This window comes from Necator americanus, chromosome V (genome assembly GCF_031761385.1).
Source record: "Necator americanus strain Aroian chromosome V, whole genome shotgun sequence".
In the NCBI taxonomy this organism is placed as follows: domain Eukaryota; kingdom Metazoa; phylum Nematoda; class Chromadorea; order Rhabditida; family Ancylostomatidae; genus Necator; species Necator americanus.
Genome location: NC_087375.1, coordinates 1853707 through 1874752, shown reverse-complemented (window position 1 = coordinate 1874752; position 21046 = coordinate 1853707). Strand labels below are relative to the sequence as shown.

Below are 21046 nucleotides of genomic sequence, written 5' to 3'. Positions count from 1 at the left end.
TCTCTTTTTTCTCTTATGAGGTTCAAGTTTTCTGTGAAGAAGTAAGAGAGGTAGCGTAATATTGAAACAATGGATCGTTAAGAGAACATCTGGATGGTAGCATATTGCGGTCGCACCATGTCAAGTGCAGCTACGTTGGCGATGCTTTTTCCCATCTAGCATCTTGTTTTATTTTTGTCCATTCTATTCTTCCTATCTACTAGCATATGGTGTTATCATAGACTTTCTTAGCAGATATCTTCCTCATGCGTTGTTACCTCCTTCTCTGATCCCTTGGTCTTTGGTTAGTGATGTTGAGATCTATGCTAAACCTGGACAGCTAGATAGCTTTCGTTTTGGAGTTATCGTCGGGCAGATCTGTGGTTGATTACTGTATGTATATTGGTGTATAGATAGAATAGCACTAGAACTTTCTTCTTCTAAACTATCTATCACAATGTGAAGGCGGCAGTGAGCATCTGTTTCGTTTCGCATGTGTTCTCTTTCCGAGAACGATGATCGGGTGCAATATTCAAGATGATCGCCCCCTGTTCTCTGTGTTGTGTTCTATCCCTTGCTTGTATGTGCCAATCGCTCCTCATCTGCGTTGCGCTATAATCAATGTCCATCCTTCTGTGTAATAGTTAGGCAGCAGAGCAGAGCATCGTACTTGGATTCTATCCGCTGTAACATTCGCTCCTTACACCCTTACACCCCACGCAAAAACGAATCACTGATGTGTTTCGAGCGGATTCTTGGAATCCGTTGAATGTGTAGAGTGAATAAACACAAGTGTATAGACCATTTCCACATTTATGTGCAAAAATGATGGCAAGTTCGGACAAAAGAAAATTTTTCATTCGAACCCGAACATATTGAGCATAATACACACTAAACACCTCGAAAGGATTAGCTTTGAATTGTTCGTGCGTCGGTGATGGTGATAGTGATAGCAGTGACGAGGAATTTAGAAGCACTTGCGGTGGACAATGGATGGGCCGGACTCGTCGTATTCTTGTTTGGAGATCCACATCTGTTGGAAGGTGGACAGTGAAGCCAGGATAGATCCTCCGATCCACACAGAGTACTTACGCTCAGGGGGAGCGATGATCTTGATCTTCATTGTGCTGAAAATATCGATTCATTTGGACATGAGCACTGAACAGTAAGCGATTCAAACGAATTTACCTGGGGGCAAGGGCGGTCATTTCCTTCTGCATACGATCAGCAATACCAGGGTACATTGTGCTACCGCCAGACAGTACAGTGTTGGCGTACAAGTCCTTACGGATATCAATATCGCACTTCATGATTGAGTTGTATGAGTTCTCATGGATACCAGCAGATTCCATACCCAGGAAGGAAGGCTAAAAATAGATTTCAGTGTGAGGGGCAAGAAGGAGACACAGAATCACGAAACAATGTTGTGGCGACAAACCTGGAACATGGCCTCGGGGCAACGGAATCGTTCATTTCCGACGGTGATGACCTGTCCGTCAGGAAGTTCATAGGATTTCTCAAGCGAAGATGAGGAAGCAGCAGTGGCCATTTCTTGCTCGAAGTCAAGTGCAACATAGCAGAGCTTCTCCTAAAAACCAATTTTTATTACTTTAAGAACTGGTTGCCTTTAGCCTAAGCAGTGTTTAGTAAGGCTGACCTTGATGTCTCGGACAATTTCACGTTCAGCCGTGGTCGTGAATGAGTAACCACGTTCAGTGAGGATCTTCATCAGGTAGTCAGTGAGGTCACGGCCAGCCAGATCGAGACGGAGGATGGCGTGGGGAAGAGCATAACCCTGTAAAAACCCAATCAGCATGGCTCTTCTGAAGAGAACACCATACTCAAGCAACGAGCCTGACCTCATAGATGGGGACGGTGTGGGTGACACCATCTCCGGAGTCGAGGACGACTCCAGTGGTACGTCCGGAAGCGTAGAGGGAGAGCACAGCCTGGATGGCGACGTACATGGCGGGGGTGTTGAAGGTCTCGAACATGATCTGGGTCATCTTTTCTCTGTTGGCCTTGGGGTTAAGTGGGGCCTCAGTGAGCAGGACGGGGTGCTCTTCGGGAGCAACACGGAGCTCATTGTAGAAGGTGTGGTGCCAGATCTTCTCCATATCATCCCAGTTGGTGACGATACCGTGCTCAATGGGGTATTTCAGGGTGAGGATACCTGAAACCAGGAGAATGAGGATTTGAACCTGACAGTCAGTGTCTGTTTCACCGACCTCTCTTGGACTGTGCCTCATCTCCTACATAGGAGTCCTTCTGACCCATACCAACCATGACACCCTGGTGACGTGGGCGTCCAACGATCGAGGGGAACACAGCACGGGGAGCATCGTCTCCGGCGAATCCGGCTTTGCACATTCCGGATCCATTGTCAACCACAAGAGCCGCAACCTCGTCGTCGCACATTCTGTTTACTAAATTACTAATACTTATTAGTTATCCTTAATCACATTAACAGTAAGCGAAAACGTCAGGGAGGTACGAATTATAAGTGCAAGTGCTTGATCCAAAATTTAAAGAGTATTATTGTTTTCAAAACAGATTCTTCCTTAAAACCTATGAGTGTTCTATTAGTATAGACCGAAAACTGTGGACCAACCAGTTGCTTGGTGAGAGAAAGGAGTATGAATCAAACTATGCTAAGAATGGAGTGATAAAGCATAAGATCTTTCTATTCCAGTCATTTGTAATCTAATACACAAGTTCTTTAAGGATCTAAACATGAATGAATGGTTAATACAGAGTGAAAGTATAATAAGTCACTAAGTAAAAGCGGACGATTGAATGAAGACTCTTCGATGCCAACGAAAGGGGGTTTATATACCTGCGTGTAATGCCTGCTTTTCTCTGCGATTCCCAGGAACAATTGCGCTAAAGATACGCTGAGTTCCACGAAACACGCCAAAGGCGCCGCCCTCCTCATCTTCCTCCAACCCACCAAAACATTACCATCCGCCACCGCTTTTACGAATATGTATATGCTAGAAAAAATCGGCGATGATATGGAGGTAACGGTATCACAGTCAAGAAATATCATTTTCTTGCGATACAATTCGGTGGTTAAATTTTTTTCTTAACCATCCAAAATTTCCAGTAATTAGAAGATATTTTCACATCGACCCACACTCACAACTGGCTATTTTTCTGACTTGTTTTCAGAATTTTTACACTTGATGCAGGTTTTAATCTGAAACAATGATTCAGTTTCTGCGAATTGTTTCCAGTTACAACTTTTAAAAGTGCTATAAAAGAAAGATGTGGATGTGGACTTTTCTAGAAAGTTCTCTACACATTCTTCTCACGGAGAAAATCAGGGAGAGGTAATTGTAGTGGTTCTTTGTAGATGTTCAGATCTGCATTGTTACTATGGAGTACTGTGTCCCAAAGGCTTCGTTATTTTGCTTTTTTATTTATTTGTGACATTTTGACTGGGGTTATTAATGCCTTTATGAGAAGTTTGAGGGAAATCCAAAAGTTTTTCACTTTTTTTTACATTCCATCTTTGCCAGGATGTGGTAGTTATTGGTTAGTTATGGGAACCATTCTCATAGGTTGCATTAATTCCTATAGGTGCTTGAACTAGTAAGGTACGACCTCCTTAGCTGCGGCAAATGCATTTTTTATGAGGAAAACTTCTTAGAACTAATAAATTTGTATATTTTCTTTTACAAATTAAAGAATTTACGAAGGAACGAATATAGATCATTACAAATTTTTAATGGTAGTTCCACTTTACTCCTTCAAATCCAATTTTTACTCATTGTGGTGTCAATGAGCACTACTTAGACTGCAACGTAAGCTAGCGTTTTAACAGCTGCTAAGAATCGAGAAAGAAAGCTGTGCACTTGTTTTTCCCTAATTCTATATGTATAATTTTAAGACACAGTGAGAGACATCCGTGACCTTGCAGAGGAAACACGGATGTCTTTCACTGTGTCTTAAAATCGTCCGCATATCTCTACTTCGCAAAAACTCGATGCTAAAAATTATTTGAGACCTAAATGTGGAGTTCAAAATTAAAAAAAGCGTTTCAAATGGAGTTCCGTTGCGATTTTCTCTGAAAAGAAGAAAGATAACTATTGGGTTAAATGTTAATGATAATTATTTGCTAATGGTCTTGTCCAGGTGTACTGTACCTGCGTATTGTAAGTGCTAAATTCAACTGAGAAGTCGTGACGATGTTTCTCGCTACGAATATTCTTCATTTGCATAATAGATACTACTTTTACCTTTTGTTCTGCCCTGAGCGAAGGCACAAATGAATGGATGAATGCATCATCCGGATGAATGCATTTGGTGCCGACTGTAAATTATTTTAGTTTATTCGATGTTTATTTTTTGAGTACCGAAAATATGAAAAACTTTATCCCGTCCTTTCAGTAGGTGCATAACATCGTAATTTCCCATTAGTTGAAAATGCATAGCGTGATTTTTTTTTAGGAATTGAATTGTGGTTTTCTTTTATTTTTCGTCATATTATATGAAATGACATAGTTTTTAAATTTCACAGTTCTCTGTGAACAACCAACCGTTTTGTTTAGTATTCCTGAGAAAAAACCCCAATATCCTAGGAATGCATGCTCGAAAATAATCGAGCTGCGTGCTTAGAAAAGCAAAAAAGCTGCCAAGTGTTGGCTTCTTTCCAGTTCCTCCCACTTCCGGCACCTGTTCACTCCGTGTTTTTATCGACACAAGCTCAATTTTCCTGGGATTTGGGATGACAATGCGTTCTTTTTAGCCTCGTTCTACGAAATAATAAATAAATAGCGTTAGCGTGAGTGACATCCTCTGGAAACTCAATATGACGTGGCTGCTGCGGTAGAATAGCTCATATTCAGAGATGAAAGAATGATAAAAAAAAGATGAAAGAGAGGAAGAAAAAGTGGCAGACCGTTCTTTTCATGGAATAATGGCTCTAATCGAACATCTCTTCGATGCCTCCTTTTTAATCAAATGCTTGATTTAAAATTCTTTTTTTCAAATTTGTCTCAATATATATTGTAACGGATACTATCGTACAATAATGGGGTTCTAGCGAAACAGTTGCGAATCAACGCAACGTCTTCCTTGAAATCTGCCCAATGTAAACAACAAATATTATTGTTTTTATGTTTTCTTGTTTTGTTGAAGAGGTTTTGGTGAATAGTGTATTTATGGCCTGACGTTTCAACAGCTTGGCATTGAAGGTCCAGAAATGATTCGAGGGTCCAGAAATGATTCGAGGGTTTTTGTTAAATAAAATATTGCTGCTGATTTCGCGGAGGATCTCATTATTACTACGATAACGTAGGGAATATTTGTGGACGACTAGCACGTTTTGCGTTTATATTTAGCTGAAATCCAATGTTGGTGATCATTTTACCTTAGGACTCAGCCATTAATTCAGTAAAAATTGAAAATAATGAATTAAAAATTAAATAAAAATTGGTAAGAGATGTTTTCCTGATTTTCATATATTTTCATTAATTTATCGATGCGGAATTACTCTGCAGCAGAACTCGACTCAAAATTCACCAGAGCACAAATTATGTGCTTCCAGTGAGCAGTTCATTCTCGCACCTATACAGCCACTGATTTAGTGGAATCCAAATTTTGAAGCAGAAACTGTTACCTTCTTATCCCTGACACGATAAACAATAATGTTTTCCTTTCGCTCCTCTTCTTGATTAGTTTGAAAAACCTCCTTTTGGAGTTTTTGATGATCCCAGCCCATCTAACTGTGGTGATCTCTCTCTATACAGAAAATCCTAGTGCCCAGATCGGAGCAGAATCAGACGTGAGAACTGTCTATCAACATTATCGTGCGGTGTTGTTTACCGGCAGTTTGGATATCGGATGATAGAATTCGCAAGAAATTCCTGATTATAAATATTTGTATTTATTTGTTATAATATTTATAGATCTAATAGATAATCGTATAAAATTTCATATTTCAACCACCTAATCGGTTTAGTAGTGGTTTTCCACATATTCATATTATGGGATTTTCAAAAGTTCTGTCAAATAAGTGTTTTTTTTTTTAACTGGGAATTCAGTATGGAATTGAAAGATGACAGCGTTATCAGCTGATCCTCATAGATTCACACCTACTGATAGACTCCGAAGTCTCCGCTTTCGTCCAATGTGCCATATTTTTAGACTTTCGTGTCTGTCTAAGAGCTTAAAGGAACGAAAGAATTCTGAAAAGGAGGTGAATGGTTGGTGTTCGGGTTATTTGATTGAAGAGAGTAAACTTCATCCACCTGATTACCGTAAGCAATGAATTAAGCATCTTTTTGGGCTTTAGGGTCGTCTTTAAAATCGGCGAAATGTCGCGGCGGTGGCTTACAAATCGTGTTCTTATTCTCTATTTCCATGTTGTCCAAAAGATGCAATATTATGCATAAGAGACGTAGTTAGGTGGATTCAAAAAAACGAGGTGGGGGAACGAAAATTCAAACAAGTAGGCAAAATCAAGGTTGTTTACCATTACATTATTGCCATTTTGTGGAGTTAAATACAGGAAATTTCCATCGTATATAGTAAGCGCCAACTGTGGTCAACCGTATGAATGCTGCGCACTGCGGCAGTGCACGCCATTCTTCTTCCCTTTACCCGAACTACCCCAAAGACTACTTGTCCCCTTTGATCTCTCCTTATCGACAGTCCATCATGTTCATTTACCTGGACATATTCAGCGCCTCTTACATGTATGAATGACTTTTTTTTAGGATAGAGCAGCTTTCCAGTTTTTTCAAATGGGATATTCTAACAATATCAGGAATCAGAAAACAAATATATGTATATATATATATACTGCGTTCCAAGCAAGGAATTTTCGACAAACATGTCGAGAAGGCAACGAAATACTCTTCCTGAACAAATTTGCTTTCATTTCTCGGCTTACTCTCTTCCAAGCCCTACGAAGGCGCAACATTCCTTGAAGATATGTCAGAAATGGATTTTATTCCCAAATATTTCTGTTAAATATTTCTGGACGCCGAAAAAGAACCTTTCGTCCTTGATTGGTCCAAGTTTCCACTGTTGAGGAAAAGAAAAAAAAAACGAAATGTGGTCACATTCGGAGAATAAGATGGATGAGGATTCGTTTCGAAGTTTAGCTTGTCTAACCTTTTTTTTCTCCTTTTTTTCATCCTTGCACTTGTTCAAAAACTGACAACTTTGAACGACCGCCGCCAGCAGTGGATTGCGCCTTCTCTGCCAAAACTTGGTTTAAGAAGATTTGAAAAGAGGAACTTTCATGTAAATGTAGTGTGTTTGAATGGATTTATCTCACAGAAATCCTGCAGACTTATCAAATGAGCTTTACTTTTATTCCATCCATAGGGAAAGCTCGGATAGGAGAAAATTTCATGCAGTTCCTTTGATTTGCAAGAAAAAAAGTCTCCAGCATTAATTCCCTATCGATTTTTTCCTCACAAAGACATCTAATTGAGCCGTGCTTCAAGTGAAATTTTGTGGATTGTTCTTCACGATTGATGGTGATTGATTATTGATTTTACTGTTGGTTTTACTAGCTTTTCATCAGAAAATTTGCCTTCTTCTGTGCAAGAGAAGTTGAGCAATTCCTGGGAACCTTGAGGAAATCAGGATACGTTTTTTTTCTAGCATTCTGCTAAATCCTCCTTACAGCTACTCTTTTTTACTCTGCTAATTTATAACATTTCAAAAAATCTGCAAGATATCATGAGCATCTAACAACATTACTGAAATGATGAATTCGAATGGTTTCATATTTCAAGCAAATGACCGAAATTTCACGGGGATTGGCGAATGAAAGTTTTTTTTTTTAAATGAAAAATTATCATCAACCTCCTTAGCCCCGTTGACCGCGACGCGTCCGGCGCAATGCGTCTACATTTCTGTTTAACACACACACACACACTTCCTCTTATTTCCATCTTCGCCGGATCGCCCAAATCGAACGCGCATCGCTGCCGCTCGGATAAAGGGCCCTGTCGCCTACTATATGCCGGTGCTGGTGTAATCGTCGCACTAGGAAGCGGTGAAAAAGCGTTCATGGGTTGACTACAGTACTGTTTAGTAGGACTGTATTAAAACGTAAAGTTATGCGTTCTCATACGACAAGCGAAGAACCTAAAATGGTCAATCAAGGACATCTTGTAGTTTGCTCAATAATATGAGTACCACTGGGAAAAAACATTAACTACAGTCTTTATCCGTGGAATTCATTCTTTAATTTAATTTATTTTTAAATTTTATTTAATTCTTTAATTTAAATTTAATTTTTCTAATTATACTCGTAAGTAATTTTTGCATGACTAGTACTTACCATATAGAAACGTCAGGCTCTTTAGAAACATAATCTTTTCTTGAAAAAGGTTTTTGTAGGGTTGTTTTCTATGGGACCGGTGCCATGGGGTCTTTTTCAAGTTTTGCTAAAATATTTCCATTTTATTGTCGTTTTGTTTTCTGCACAGCGACCACGGAAAAGGTATCAAACTGGTTGTGTTGTCCAATTAGCCAAAAATTTATAAATAAGGTGTTTGTTTTCTTTAAACTGTGGATCCCACGCATGATATTATTATTTTTCCTTAACTCATTTTTTCTTCTCTATAGTGGGCCTTCGATATTTGTTTGAATTGTTTTAAATGAGTAAATACTGAACGAGCAAAATGAAGAATAAACCAGCTCTTTTCACTAATTTTACAAAATTTATCTATTTTATATATTTATTTATTTTATTTTATTTAGCTACTTATCTACATTAATGAATAGCTGGATGTAGGAAATCCAGCCGCAAAATATTCGAGACTTTCCTGGGACAGGCTGAAGCAGTAGGTACTCGATACGTGGCTTATTTCGGCATAATGTACCATAGTCGGCGTCATGGCTTCAGAAGGACGCGGTGCCCGTTCGATTGGAGCAGAGGGAAGATCTGTGTTTGTGTCAAGTGGAGGAAGAACGCGTGTAGCAACGAACATGGTCGTCCGAATCGAAAACATTTGGCGCTGATTGGCGTGGATAACAGTTAACAGTAACGAGATCTGGATTCTCTTACTATTCATCATTCCACTCAGGTCCTGCACGATTTTCAGGACTACGAGGTTGTCGGGGAATAGTCTGTTTAGTTCCCTGTATATCCATCCCTAGCATAGCAGTTTCGGCACGATCAAAGACAGCGAGCGACTCATCGTCGTATCTCAAGTGCATTTACACTTTATATTTTTTTTGAAAAAAAAACGCTTTCTCGTAGTTCGTACACAAAATAACAAATTTAAAATTAAAACAAATTTTGAAACTTTAAATTAGAAGAAAATTTCAAGGGTACTCTAGTGACACGTCTAAGAGCAGAAATTGCGAGAGAATCATGGATTTCGGAAAGAGTTCCGAAGCATAGATGTTTGATCTGTTCCTGGATTCCGATAATTTTTGCTCCTCTGCACTTATGAAAGGGCAGTAAATAGCGGTGGTGTTGGTCTTGATAAATATAATTCCACTCTATAGTTCATACACCATTATTATCTGTTTATTTATTTCTTTTTTTAATTTCTATTTATTTGTTATCAGTTCGCGCTGTAGCAAAACTTACCAATATGGCCTAAAAATTTAGTACCTAATAATGATATAATACCTAATAATAATAATAATAATAATAATATACCTAGTAGTTATCACTCAATTATTTAGCTTAATAATTATTTTCTGTAATCAGGAACCACCTGAGTTCACCTAGTAAATTGTTATCGTATGGCCGATAACGATGATTGTTTGCCGGATCGCTTGAGTTGCGGGATTGTGCTTCTTGCTGATATTTTTATTTATAGTTGATTGGTTTGTTGAGAGCAGGAATCCGCCGCCACCCTCTCTCGTATCTCAGCAGCCACCACGCATCCTCGCACTTTTCTCGGGATTCGCCGTAAACCCACTCTGCTGCATCCACGCCCTCGCGGCAAGTTTTCTTGCAGCTGATACGCGATGTAATAGGCAGAAAAGATCGAGGGGGGATTTCTAGTGTGGTTGGAACGCATTCAGAAAAATCAAGCAAAGAGGAGGAGCCTAAGGGAACGATTCAATGATTTATTACATATTTCATGGAATGATCGAAGATCACCAACGAAACCACTGTGATTTCATGACGGTTACGAGAAAATTACACTTCTGCAGAAATTCTCGTGGCAATATCTACAATAAGGTCTAAAACATATTCTGGGAACGGGAAGCGATTAATGATATATTTATTCATTTATTTTTAAAATATATGCGAATGTGTAGTGAATAAAATAGGAAATTAACGAAATTAACAAAATTAACAAATTAAGAGAACAAAAAAAAAATATCAGTCGAAAAAGCTTAACAATCTTCGAAGTATGAACGAGATCTTTGTGCATATTTTAGATATATGACGCATCTACCAATATTACCTATCAACTGACCTATTCATTTCTATTTATGTATTTATTTATTTCTATTTCTGTTCATGTATTTGTCTATTTATTTATTTACTATGCTCGATGATGTGTTAAAAAGGGTGCGACAAGAACAAAATACAAAACAAATACAATAAATACATGGCGAAAAGACTGGAAGCAGAATACAACGAGCAAGGATTAAATCCGTAGGCGATTTCGATCTAGGTACTTTTCGATTTAGTACTCGAATCCATCCAGACTCTCAGGAGAGAAAGGTAGGTTTCTAAGAGATTTGGAGCTGTGTATCGAAATATAAATAAGCTTCAGATATTTAATATAAATACAAACATACATAAATATATATCAGTTAATTTTTTTTAGTCTAATAATTTTCTATTCAGGAACTGTCAACTCAACTGGTACAATTACTAAGTTGTTATTGAATGAATGGCATAAAGATTTGAGAATTTAACGACGACATTCAACCTAATTAAAACAAAGAAGATTATTGAAATTTCATTTTAATTGTTACTTACGTGTGAAAACCACGGCTAGTAGCAATCCTGGTGAAAACTAATGAAGAGAACTACTAATTCCCTGCTAAATTGGACAAATTACTAATAAGAACACATCGAGATACAGTACTACATACTATGTACAATGCTGGCGAACAGTCGAATTCATTACCGTTAAAAGTTGCCACCTAACTGCTTCGACAACAGTCATTACAGGTTCGACAAGGACACGGATAACAGGTAGTGATTGAGAATGTTTGCTTCGAATCCGGCCTTCAATTTCTTGGGATAACCAAGTGAAGTGAACAAATAATGTGGGAGTTGAGTGGTGCTATGGTGCGATCGTGACGTGACATTCTTCGAAATGTTCCGATAGGGTTTGATGAAGAATTTTTTTTCAAATGAAATCCAGAATAAATAAATGAAATATAGAATGGATGAATGAGTAAAATATAGAATAAATTAGAATGAACAGAAATACACTTCCGATAGGGTTTGATGAAGAATTTTTTTCAAATGAAATGTAGAATAAATCAATAAAAAATATAGAATAAGTGAATAAATAAAATATAGAACGAATTAAAATGAATAGAAATACAGTAGTAGGCGTGCTTATCGAAAATTAATCAACTTTAATTATATTACATAGTTTCATCAGAATATTTCTATGTACTCAGTCATATATAGTAAAATTAAGCGAAAACTTTACTTTAACCCTATGAATGGGAACACAGGGGATTGCCTTTGAAAAGGTACACATATTTTAAAGTAGTGTTTGGAGAGATTTCTTTTTTTTTCTTGAAGCTTTATTTTTTATCTTTTTTTGTATGAATGATCAAATCAAAAGAAGAAATAGCATCACTTGATTATAGTTTGGTAACTAATGGATATTCGATTAGAAAAGATTCAAAAATTGTCTCATCTATAAAAACTTTCTAAAGACTATGTAATCTTCCTGAAAACTAGAAAGAATCCTGGGATCTTCAATTTTATTACCAATTATTTTGCTAAATATAGTTTTTATGCCAACAGAGTACTTTGAAAATTCGCTGCTATTTAATTTTATTGCTCAAAACTGCTCACATATCTCATTGAATTCTTAATAAAGCCAATTATTTATGTAGTTCTTCCAAGCATATGTCTTGAATTGGCATTGGAAAAGTTCATTGCGATGCTAAAAATGGCTAACTTCACAAGAAAAACTGGCATAAACTGAAAAGTTTTTTTATTATTTAAGATCCATAGCACGAATGAAAATGACGACAAATTTGTTCAAATTTCAATCTTTCATTGTAACGTTGAAGAAAACTACGTAAAAGACCTAGAGCACAACGATGTCTTCTAGAAGTTTTTTTTATTTTGGTTTGGTTTCATGTTCCCCTCAAAATTCTAAATGAATTACGCTTCTGTTTCTGCCCTCGGCTCCTGCTTCTGTTTGGATACCCTTTAGCATTCCACTTGATCGCTATAGCGTTTCGAGAATTGATAGTTTTAATAGCACCGTAGCCAAATAGAATGCTCATTGATTTTCTGGATGTTCGAGCATTTTAATGGCTAGGAATATTGAAAAACTTTTTTTTCCGACTTGCTTAACTTTAAATAACTTTTTTATCCACTTTTTGAGCGATCCATCACCACTAACAAATTATCAAGGATTCCCCATTTACAATGACTTCGGCGGTAGTTTCAGATTGTTTTAACCATTCTTCTACAAATTAACTGAAACATTTCACAAAACATTACAATTATAATAAGTTAGAGATAAATTACTTCTTATCAGAAGGAAGTGCTCGTCTTTCCTCTGAACTTTCGTTGCAGACCATTCCGTTATATGGAAACATAAGTGAAAGCGCGAAAAGCTTCCGCCAACATCTATGAATTAGGTTGTTTTCTGTCCATACAAATAATCACAACGTATGGTTGATTGCTGCTCGTAAACATCTAAACGTTTCATTTAAAAAAGTTTTGAGCACTGAGAAAGTGTTTCCAAAACAAATTGCTCTTACTTGACTTAATCGGCCGGCTAATATTTTCGCCTGAGAAGAATACCCGCATCTTCGCCGAGGTGCGTTGTCCTTGAACATAGCTCTGCCCAACCTTCTCGATCTTCTGCGAGAGAATGCCCGGAAGCAATCCATTCGTCGCTATTCGATATGCTGCGAAACTTTACATCTGCCATGAATTGCGTATCCACGCCGAGTGTCGTCAGGTCCTCTTTCACCACGTCAGTCCAGAACTTCCGTTTTCGGCCAGGTGGCTTCTTCCAGCTCGAACCCGACAAACTCCTCAGAATTCGTTCAACAAGGCGATCTGGTGGTCTCCTATGTATATGACCAGAGAAGCGAAGACGATTTTTTTTGTAGCCAGTTCTGGTGCCGGAGTTAGATGTCACTACATTCCGGATGTCATCCGCCGGTACGCCACATTCAATTCCGCGTTAATTTCTTCACTGTGGTATATCCGAGGCCAAAAGTAGCCAAACAATTATCTAAGCGGATTCCTTTCCGTTCATCGTCGATTTTTCCATCCGTTCAGACGATGTTGCACGGGTTTCCGATTCGTACATACATTATGGTAGGACGAATTGCGGACAGACTCGTAGACTCGCAGATTTCGCTATTCAGCATTCAATTGTGAACAGCATAAAAATACCGGATCCGGTGAAAACCAGACACACCGGTAAGAAAGATGGGGAGATGGTAGCAGTATCTGACAGCAATTTTCTCATTCTCTAATTCACCAGTGTATTTTATGGCTTCTACTCAAGACTCAAAAAAGCACAATTCGATCTAAGAACACTTCATATTTTCTGTTTTTCTTTCGTCTGTCCTGAGAAGACGAAATCCTTGCACCAGGAAGAGGATTACGAGTAACAGAGGTTCTCAGAGGATTAGCAGCAACATATAGGATTTCATGCTTACGTCACTCACATAAGTAGTATTTTACTAGTAGTCTGCTGCCCTTTACTGCATAAATTATCTTCTGGCTCGTTGAACTCGAACAATCGCTGGATGAAAGCCAATCTGTGCAGTTTCATAGCTAATTAGATTTAAAAAATGTATGTGTCAACTTATTTACTTTATGTTTACATTTTCATTTAGTTTTTCTCTGTTTTCGTGTGGAATCTAATATGTTATGGAACAGGGAGCACCAACCAAAGTTTTCAAACCTAAAAGTAATTAGACGATGACAATACACATGAAAAAAAAATTGTTCCAGAGAAAGAGAACCGTATAGAAAGTGGTTTACCGTGTTTACCAAGAAAAATTCTGGGCTTATTTGACCGAGGAACTAAAAAGCATAAAAAAACGACCCGTTCCATGTTGCAGATCCTTTTTCATTTAGAAAAAAAAAGAAAACCCATAGCTCTACTGGAAAGCTCAACACAAAAAAAAACTTATAAATTCTGCGAGTCTTCCTATCTAGCATTCCTATAAATATTAGTTTCCTGTCGTGGTTAGATCTCTGCGGAAGTGTGCGTGGCTCATATGCATAAAATATTTATGATCCATATGCCGGAGCGCTAACGCTTTTCTAATCTTAAAATATTCCCCTGCATCCACAGGCAGCAGCAGGAAGAATTGTTTCGTGGTATTTCCTTAGGTATAAGTAAATCAACACGCTATAAGGAGACGTTATTTGCAGAAGGTAATGTTGCAGGCATCATTTAGTTCCGTTTTGATGAGTTTAAATAACTATATTTTTATTTGCATAAGCTTTTTTAATGCTTACCATAGGAACCTTACTACTATTACGTGAGACGTGAGAACGGTAGTATAGACTCGTTAAAACCACCTGAACCCCGGTGCAGTTGCGTAAGCGGCTGCGTTCGATGCGGCGCTGTGGAGCTCCGGGGCTTCGATCGATATGAGACCCTTGTTAGCGCCACTAGTCCTCCTGAAGCCAGGGATGGTCCCGCCGCGATCCCTATCGCTTGCGAAATCTGAACTGCTTTATGAAGCGATTAATTGTTGTTATTTGCTCAGTATAAACTGAAGTAAAGCATTTAACTGAAGAGGAACCAGCAGTTTCTAACCAAACAGCCTTATATATGGAACGATACACCGCGAAGATATTTCTTCATTGTGTAGCGCAGTCGGTAAGAAGTTCCGCTGGGGCAGCAGCATGATCGATCGGAGGTTCGAGTCCCCGCTAGTCCCAACCGAATGCCGTTCATCCCTTCGGGGTCAATAAATTGGTATAAGACTTGTCTGGGAGGATAAAAACACTGACTTGACACATCGGCCGGGCACCGCAAGTCATTGCATAGGCCAGTTACACGTTCGTTAACCTCAAGCGATTCTGAATTGAAGAGAACGTGGTGGCGGATCCCAAGCGGATTGATTGGCGCCAGACCCCTTATCCTTTATCCATCTATACACCAAATTAGGCTTTTTTTAGCGCATTGTATGGTTAGTTGAGCGGTCATCCTCCTGCTGAAGAACGTATCCTAGGATTGAGTGAAACAAAAAAGAAAACCATTGAATACTCGAAAACAATCCTTTCTGGGGTACATAGAGGAGTTTTCTTTCAAAAAAAAAAAACATTGTTTACCAATCCGGGGAACGAATCCAGAATCAGAATCGAATCCAAAAAAGTAAAGAATCCATTGAAGCGTAGCATGGAGTTCGGAACGAGAATGCTCGGCAATCCTAACAGTACCCGCGACCTCCCTCACACGTATGTCGAGCATGACGTCAAAGTGAACGGCGAATAGTCTCGTCACGCAAATGCTTACACAATTTCTACGAAACTCTTCTTACTGAAGAGTTCTCGGTACTGTACCGCCCGTCGCGTATCCGGCACCAGGTACACGGGGCGCGCTCTGGGAACCTATAAAACCGACCTCTCACATTCGCACATAGTCGTCGTACTTCGTATTTCGCCGCTAACTTCTCGTTGCTCTCCTCCGAGGTCATCGAATGGGATGAATTCGAATTTGGCGCGCATTTACGAAACTGCGCGGTTCCGGTCGTGGAATCGGCCTCCGCACTCCATTCAAATCGATGTGCGCGCGTCCACTACCGCACCGATGACCAGTCGAGTTTTCTTCGTTGCGTGGAGTTGTTTTGTTTTCATTTTTTTTTCCTCATTCTCCTTCTACAGATCCATGTTCTTCTCCCATTCTCATTTTGGACATCGACTGACACGACACGCTCGCTTAGAACTCCTAACTCCTTACTTAGAATTGTGAACTCCTTTTCGTTTGTTGCTGAACTTCATCAACGTCCACCCACATCCGATTATTTGTTTAGCCACCACCACTCGAATTTCCCTGCATGAACTTTGCACGATGATTCCGGAAATTGCGTGTTGAAAATATGTGTATTGTGCGCTGCGAAGTGTATCTTCATTGAAAATTGGAGAATGGAGGAATTTCTCCGAGAATCTGTTTTTATGGCCCTTTTTCGAATTTCCAATATCGTTCAGCGAATGATGGGCGCTTTGTAGTCTTAACAATACAAATGGGTATTCATTATCCATCGTTCGTATACCTCAGCTCCTTGGCGGTTGTCCAACGCTGGACGCATCCTGCTCGAAAGAAAAATATTGAGGCGTGGTTAGGCGATTTTTCTTATGAGGTTCTAGAAATCGCAGTACTTTTCATTGTAACAAGGTTGTTGACGTGAACAAAAGTACACTTTATCGAGGGCAAGTGTTTCACTTTTTTAAAAGCAGCATTTGGGGAAAATCTCGAGATTTTAATCTATGCAGCAATGGGGCGAAGTTCACAAGTTTGAGAGCGACAGTGTGCAGTTCCTTCCACATATTCAGAAAAAAAGAGTGATTAATTCGTTCAACGACCTAGCATTTCTGCAAAAACCTAGCCCAACAAAATGACTTGCGCGGTCTTATTGTTCTGAGGTTTTCGAGTGTAATTGAACTTCTCATACTAGTAGGTTCAGTAATGTAATAGTAATACTGGTTCAGTAATGGATCTTCATTACATTACCTCATTGTATTGTAACCATAAGCCACCACAGGCCACATAAATGATATTGTGGGATGTTTTCGTTTTGAGACGCAGTGCGAACTGATCACTCTGACTGCTGGAAATAACTCCTTTTCCTGGATTTGTGGGAGATATCACTTTATTGCAGTACGTCCGAACTACTACCGAAACCTACACTTTTGTTGAGGATTGCGAACCTCGAAAATGAGTCTTCCCCACTAATTCCTCTAAAGTATTGTTTGACTTGAGCGAAAGTTGGCGAAAGGCATAATTAATGACAGATGTGGTCCTGTAGCGACTAATATTTAGGAAATATTTAGTTAATTAATATGCGAAGGAAGCAGAGAAAAAGCCGTTTTGAAATCTTCTCTTTCTGGTGCTCATAGTCAAATCTCTTTGCGACAGTTATAGCGCGTTATACCTTCCACCCAGGTTGTAAATTTCGTGGTTAGGAAAATTACGTTGCTTTCTTCCGTGCATAACGCTTTCAACTCTGTTGAAACAAATCCTGTTATCTGAGAATCGTATTTGTTCTCAGAATTTCCAGCACGATTCAGTCTACGTGTATGATCTCACAAAGGAAATTGGTCATAAACTGTTTTTTCGTTGTTTGAAGTGGCGTGCGTGAATGTAACATCGTTTTCTGGCGTCGCTTTTTAACTTACGTGTTTGAAGCCATCTGGCAATTTTTATGTTTCAAACCGGTGATGGAAATAAGCTCATACTCCTAAAGAGAAGTTATTTTAGAATGATATTGAGCAAAACAAAAATTATAAGTTGTAGTTGTTGTGTATAAATTTACTTCCCTAATTTTATCTAAGGACACTACTTCCAAGGAAAAAAAAACTGACTCTATGAAAGAAGAAGTTGGCGAGTTCGATTGCCAAGGAGTTAAGTTACAAACTGTAACTAAAGTCATTACAGTTACTAAGTTCCCACTGAATGACCTTGTTGTAAAAAACGGTATTCATAAACAGCACCTCAACACGACCCCATTGGGGAAATCTTGACGAGAAAGCCCCTGAGACTTTGAGATCCTGACTGTAATGTGCTGTCATTTTTCTGAATAGTTTGTAGGCACTGTGAAAAGCAGAAATCACTATCCCTATCATTTCTCTTTCCTAGTTTTTGTTTCAATATTTTTTGCCTCAAAGGGTGCATCCAGCGACAATTTCAACATCTGTTCGAATTGACAATAAATAGTGTATGTTGTGAAAGTTGTAGTTAGATCCATGAGACCCATAGACGTTGTGGATTCTAATTCACACTTCCCTGATGAGTTGAGTGATTTGCTTTATTGGTTTTATTGCATGTTAGGTAGTGTCATGTGCTTTAATCTTATGCTCAACTGTTAGAGCTAATTCTTCCCTCCAGCACGAAGTATAAATTAGCATCAACTGTTGTAAGTATAAATTAGCGTCAACTGCTTCTGTGTACGTGCCACAGGCGTGGGAGGATTGCCATTGCGCGGTACCACTGCGCCCCTATGCGGGCTGCAATGAAGAGTGCAGATGGCTGTCCGCGGCAGTTTGAATTTACTTCGGCAAGCGACGGCAGTGTGATTTACTTTGCACTCTTTGTCGATTATATATCGGTCATATATAATCGACAAAGAGTGCAAAGTAAATCACACTGATCTAGATTATATATATATATATATATATATATATATATAATCTCATGTCGAGGTAACATAAAAAGAAAACCTCGCACGTTTTTGATCCGGCTTTCCTGGGTGATATTACCAGTGAAAAGCGATATTTGGTGCAAAGCTAGTGTCTTGGCGGTAATCAGTATCGTCTTTAACGGCATCACCCCACGAATCTGGTGTGGTGCGGGTTTCAGGTGGGTTATGCTTATACGGGATCGGAGATTATGTGGAGTAGGGTGATTCCGTCCACTTTTTCCTAATTGCCGTAAAAAACGGCCCGGAAGATACGGCTTCGAGCGTTCCGGCGCGCTATTTTCTACAACGAGTTCGACTGGAGCGCTGTGCCTTCCGGCCTTGTGCACGCCTCCCTATAATCTACGACCCGGTATAGGCATAACCCACCTGAAACCCGCACCACCCTAGATTCGTGGGGCGATGACTTTAAAGGCATCACCCCACGAATCTGAGGTGGTGCAGATTTCAGGTGGAGTATTCGTATACAGGATGGGAGACTACGGAGAGGGGGGTGATTCCGTCCATTTCTTCCTGATAGCCGTAAAAAACAGCCCGGAAGATACGGCTTCATTCGTTTTGGCGCACCATTTTGCACAAGAGGTTCGAGTGGAGCGCGCCAGTCTTGTGCGGCGCCGCATCTTCCGGGCCGTTTTTTACGGCAATTAGGAAGAAATGGACGGAATCACCTCCCTCTCCGTAGTCTCCCATCCTGTATACGAATACTCCACCTGAAACCCGCACCACCCCAGATTCGTGGGGCGATGCCTTTAAACCTTGTCTGGAAGAACTCTGCAGGCAAGGTCCATACATGCGATAGCCGGAGCCGGTGTTCCGACCCTCTTCACTTTTGGACGGCAGGCGAAGGGACCCTTCACTTTTATACTTTTCGGGGATTGGTCATCATCACTTGAGCTGCACCTCTACAGCGGGACCCCCTTCAACCGAGGAGTGTCTGGCTGTTCCCTATCGCACCTATGGCAAGGTCTAATAACGTGCTAGAGAAAACGTCGAGTATTCGATTCAAATCGTTCATTCTTTAAAGCGTCCGAGGAGTTTCTTTATTCGCCCTTCCAAATTTTCTTAGACAAAATCTGTGATTCTGTTAGAATTCTTCAAAGTTCGAATGTGCCAGAAACAAGGATATTCAGACTGTTTTTAGGTCGGAAATTTCAGATTTAAATTATTTAAGCCATCAAAAAATCAGCATTGAAATCATTTAGGCCAAATTTATTCAACCTAGTTGTAGCATGGAAATCAAGTCCCACATCAATTAGACTTTTGAGGTTTTGAATAATCATTTGCACTTAATATTTCTGCTCAATGCAGGGAAAAGGATGTAAACAATTAGCTTAATTCAAGACTAGAAAAAATTACCTGCTCCTAAAATTTAAGGGAACAGAAGTAAAGTAAGAACAGTGCCGATTTCGTTCTCGAATTTTCCCAAAATTGTGTATATGACTGTTCCTACGTGGGCTCGACCACTTTTTTGTTGCTTTGTAATAGCTGATGAAGAATTAGAGAATGATATATGGAAGTTCTCGCTCTTTCTTCTGTGCAGTTGGCGAATACACTTTCATAGCTGTAGATGTATGAATGACCAGAAGGCCATCTAAATATAAAGTGCAGAAAAAGGCAGTCTTCGGAGAACTTCATGATGTTTGATTCTCTTCAGTAACCAGTAGAGGTCGTACTTGATTTTGTGGCTACTTTGTAAGAAATTATCTTGAATGGATAATATATTGAAATAGTTTGGGCGATGTGTTATTAAGAAAATTCTCAAGGAGAGAATTCAACTATTTGAATGTATTGACAAGGCTCGTCAAACACAAGCATGAGAGGATGCGTACAGCTGGCGGAGATGTCTCCAGCGGCATTTCGCGAGGCTTGCGTCAAGTAACGAAGTGAAGAGATTTACCAAAGTCTCGACGTAATCCTATGCCTATGCGCCCCCGCACGTTGTAAACTGGCATCAGCTGCGACACCGCTGTGCTCATCTCGATGATCCATCTGTTCTTTGAAGTTCGCCATGATTGTGCTCCGTAGGGACTGGACCAATAATCATCGAGTTGAAGTTCGTGTTATGAGAGTTCTGGAAGTAAACACCTTGTTTCAGCTAGTACTTCTGAACATTTGGGAAAGGTTATAATCTTATCACGAAAGTCATTACTCCAAAACAGTTTGTTTCTCAATTGCCGATCTTGCACCGTTGTACTGAAGCTTGGAATAATTTTAGGATGTTGGGATTCTATTTCTTTCATTTCTTGCAGGAGCGATATTTTTGCTCAGAATTGGATGTCTGTCATTTTCCAATGCATTTTCTTTAAAAAAAATCAAAAAATGAAACGAACATCAGTTCTGCACCCTGATCTATTTAGAAGTTTTTTTTTACGACTGAAATCGAATCTAATCGGAAAGTTGCTACTCATTAAATATAATGCCGTTTTTCTTATTTGGCTTTAGTTAGAGCAAATTTTGACGAAGTTGGGACGCCATGTTAGAGAAGCAGCAAAGTCGTGAGAATATGGTAATTTAGCTTGCAGTGTATGCT

The 21046-nt window shown here is 39.3% G+C and overlaps 2 protein-coding genes across 3 annotated transcripts; both read right to left on the bottom strand.

The window, feature by feature from the left end:
- Positions 1–946: 946 nt before the first annotated feature.
- Positions 947–2914, bottom strand: RB195_012676 (uncharacterized protein; the record flags this gene model as incomplete). 2 transcript variants are annotated; one of them, XM_064202163.1, is made up of 8 exons in its annotated part: positions 947–1106; positions 1168–1346; positions 1418–1567; positions 1637–1774; positions 1839–2152; positions 2208–2405; positions 2591–2630; positions 2816–2914. In XM_064202163.1, the coding sequence occupies 8 exons, from the start codon at positions 2912–2914 to the stop codon at positions 947–949; spliced, it is 1278 nt and encodes a 425-aa protein (XP_064058043.1). The 2 variants fall into 2 exon arrangements, with proteins under 2 accessions (XP_064058043.1, XP_064058044.1); XM_064202162.1 differs by lacking the exons at positions 2591–2630; positions 2816–2914 and having other exon boundaries at positions 2208–2397.
- A 9988-nt stretch (positions 2915–12902) lies between these two features.
- On the bottom strand, positions 12903–15829 carry RB195_012675 (uncharacterized protein; the record flags this gene model as incomplete). The annotated part of the gene is made up of 2 exons (XM_064202161.1): positions 12903–13200; positions 15726–15829. The coding sequence occupies 2 exons, from the start codon at positions 15827–15829 to the stop codon at positions 12903–12905; spliced, it is 402 nt and encodes a 133-aa protein (XP_064058042.1).
- Between the last annotated feature and the right edge of the window lie 5217 nt (positions 15830–21046).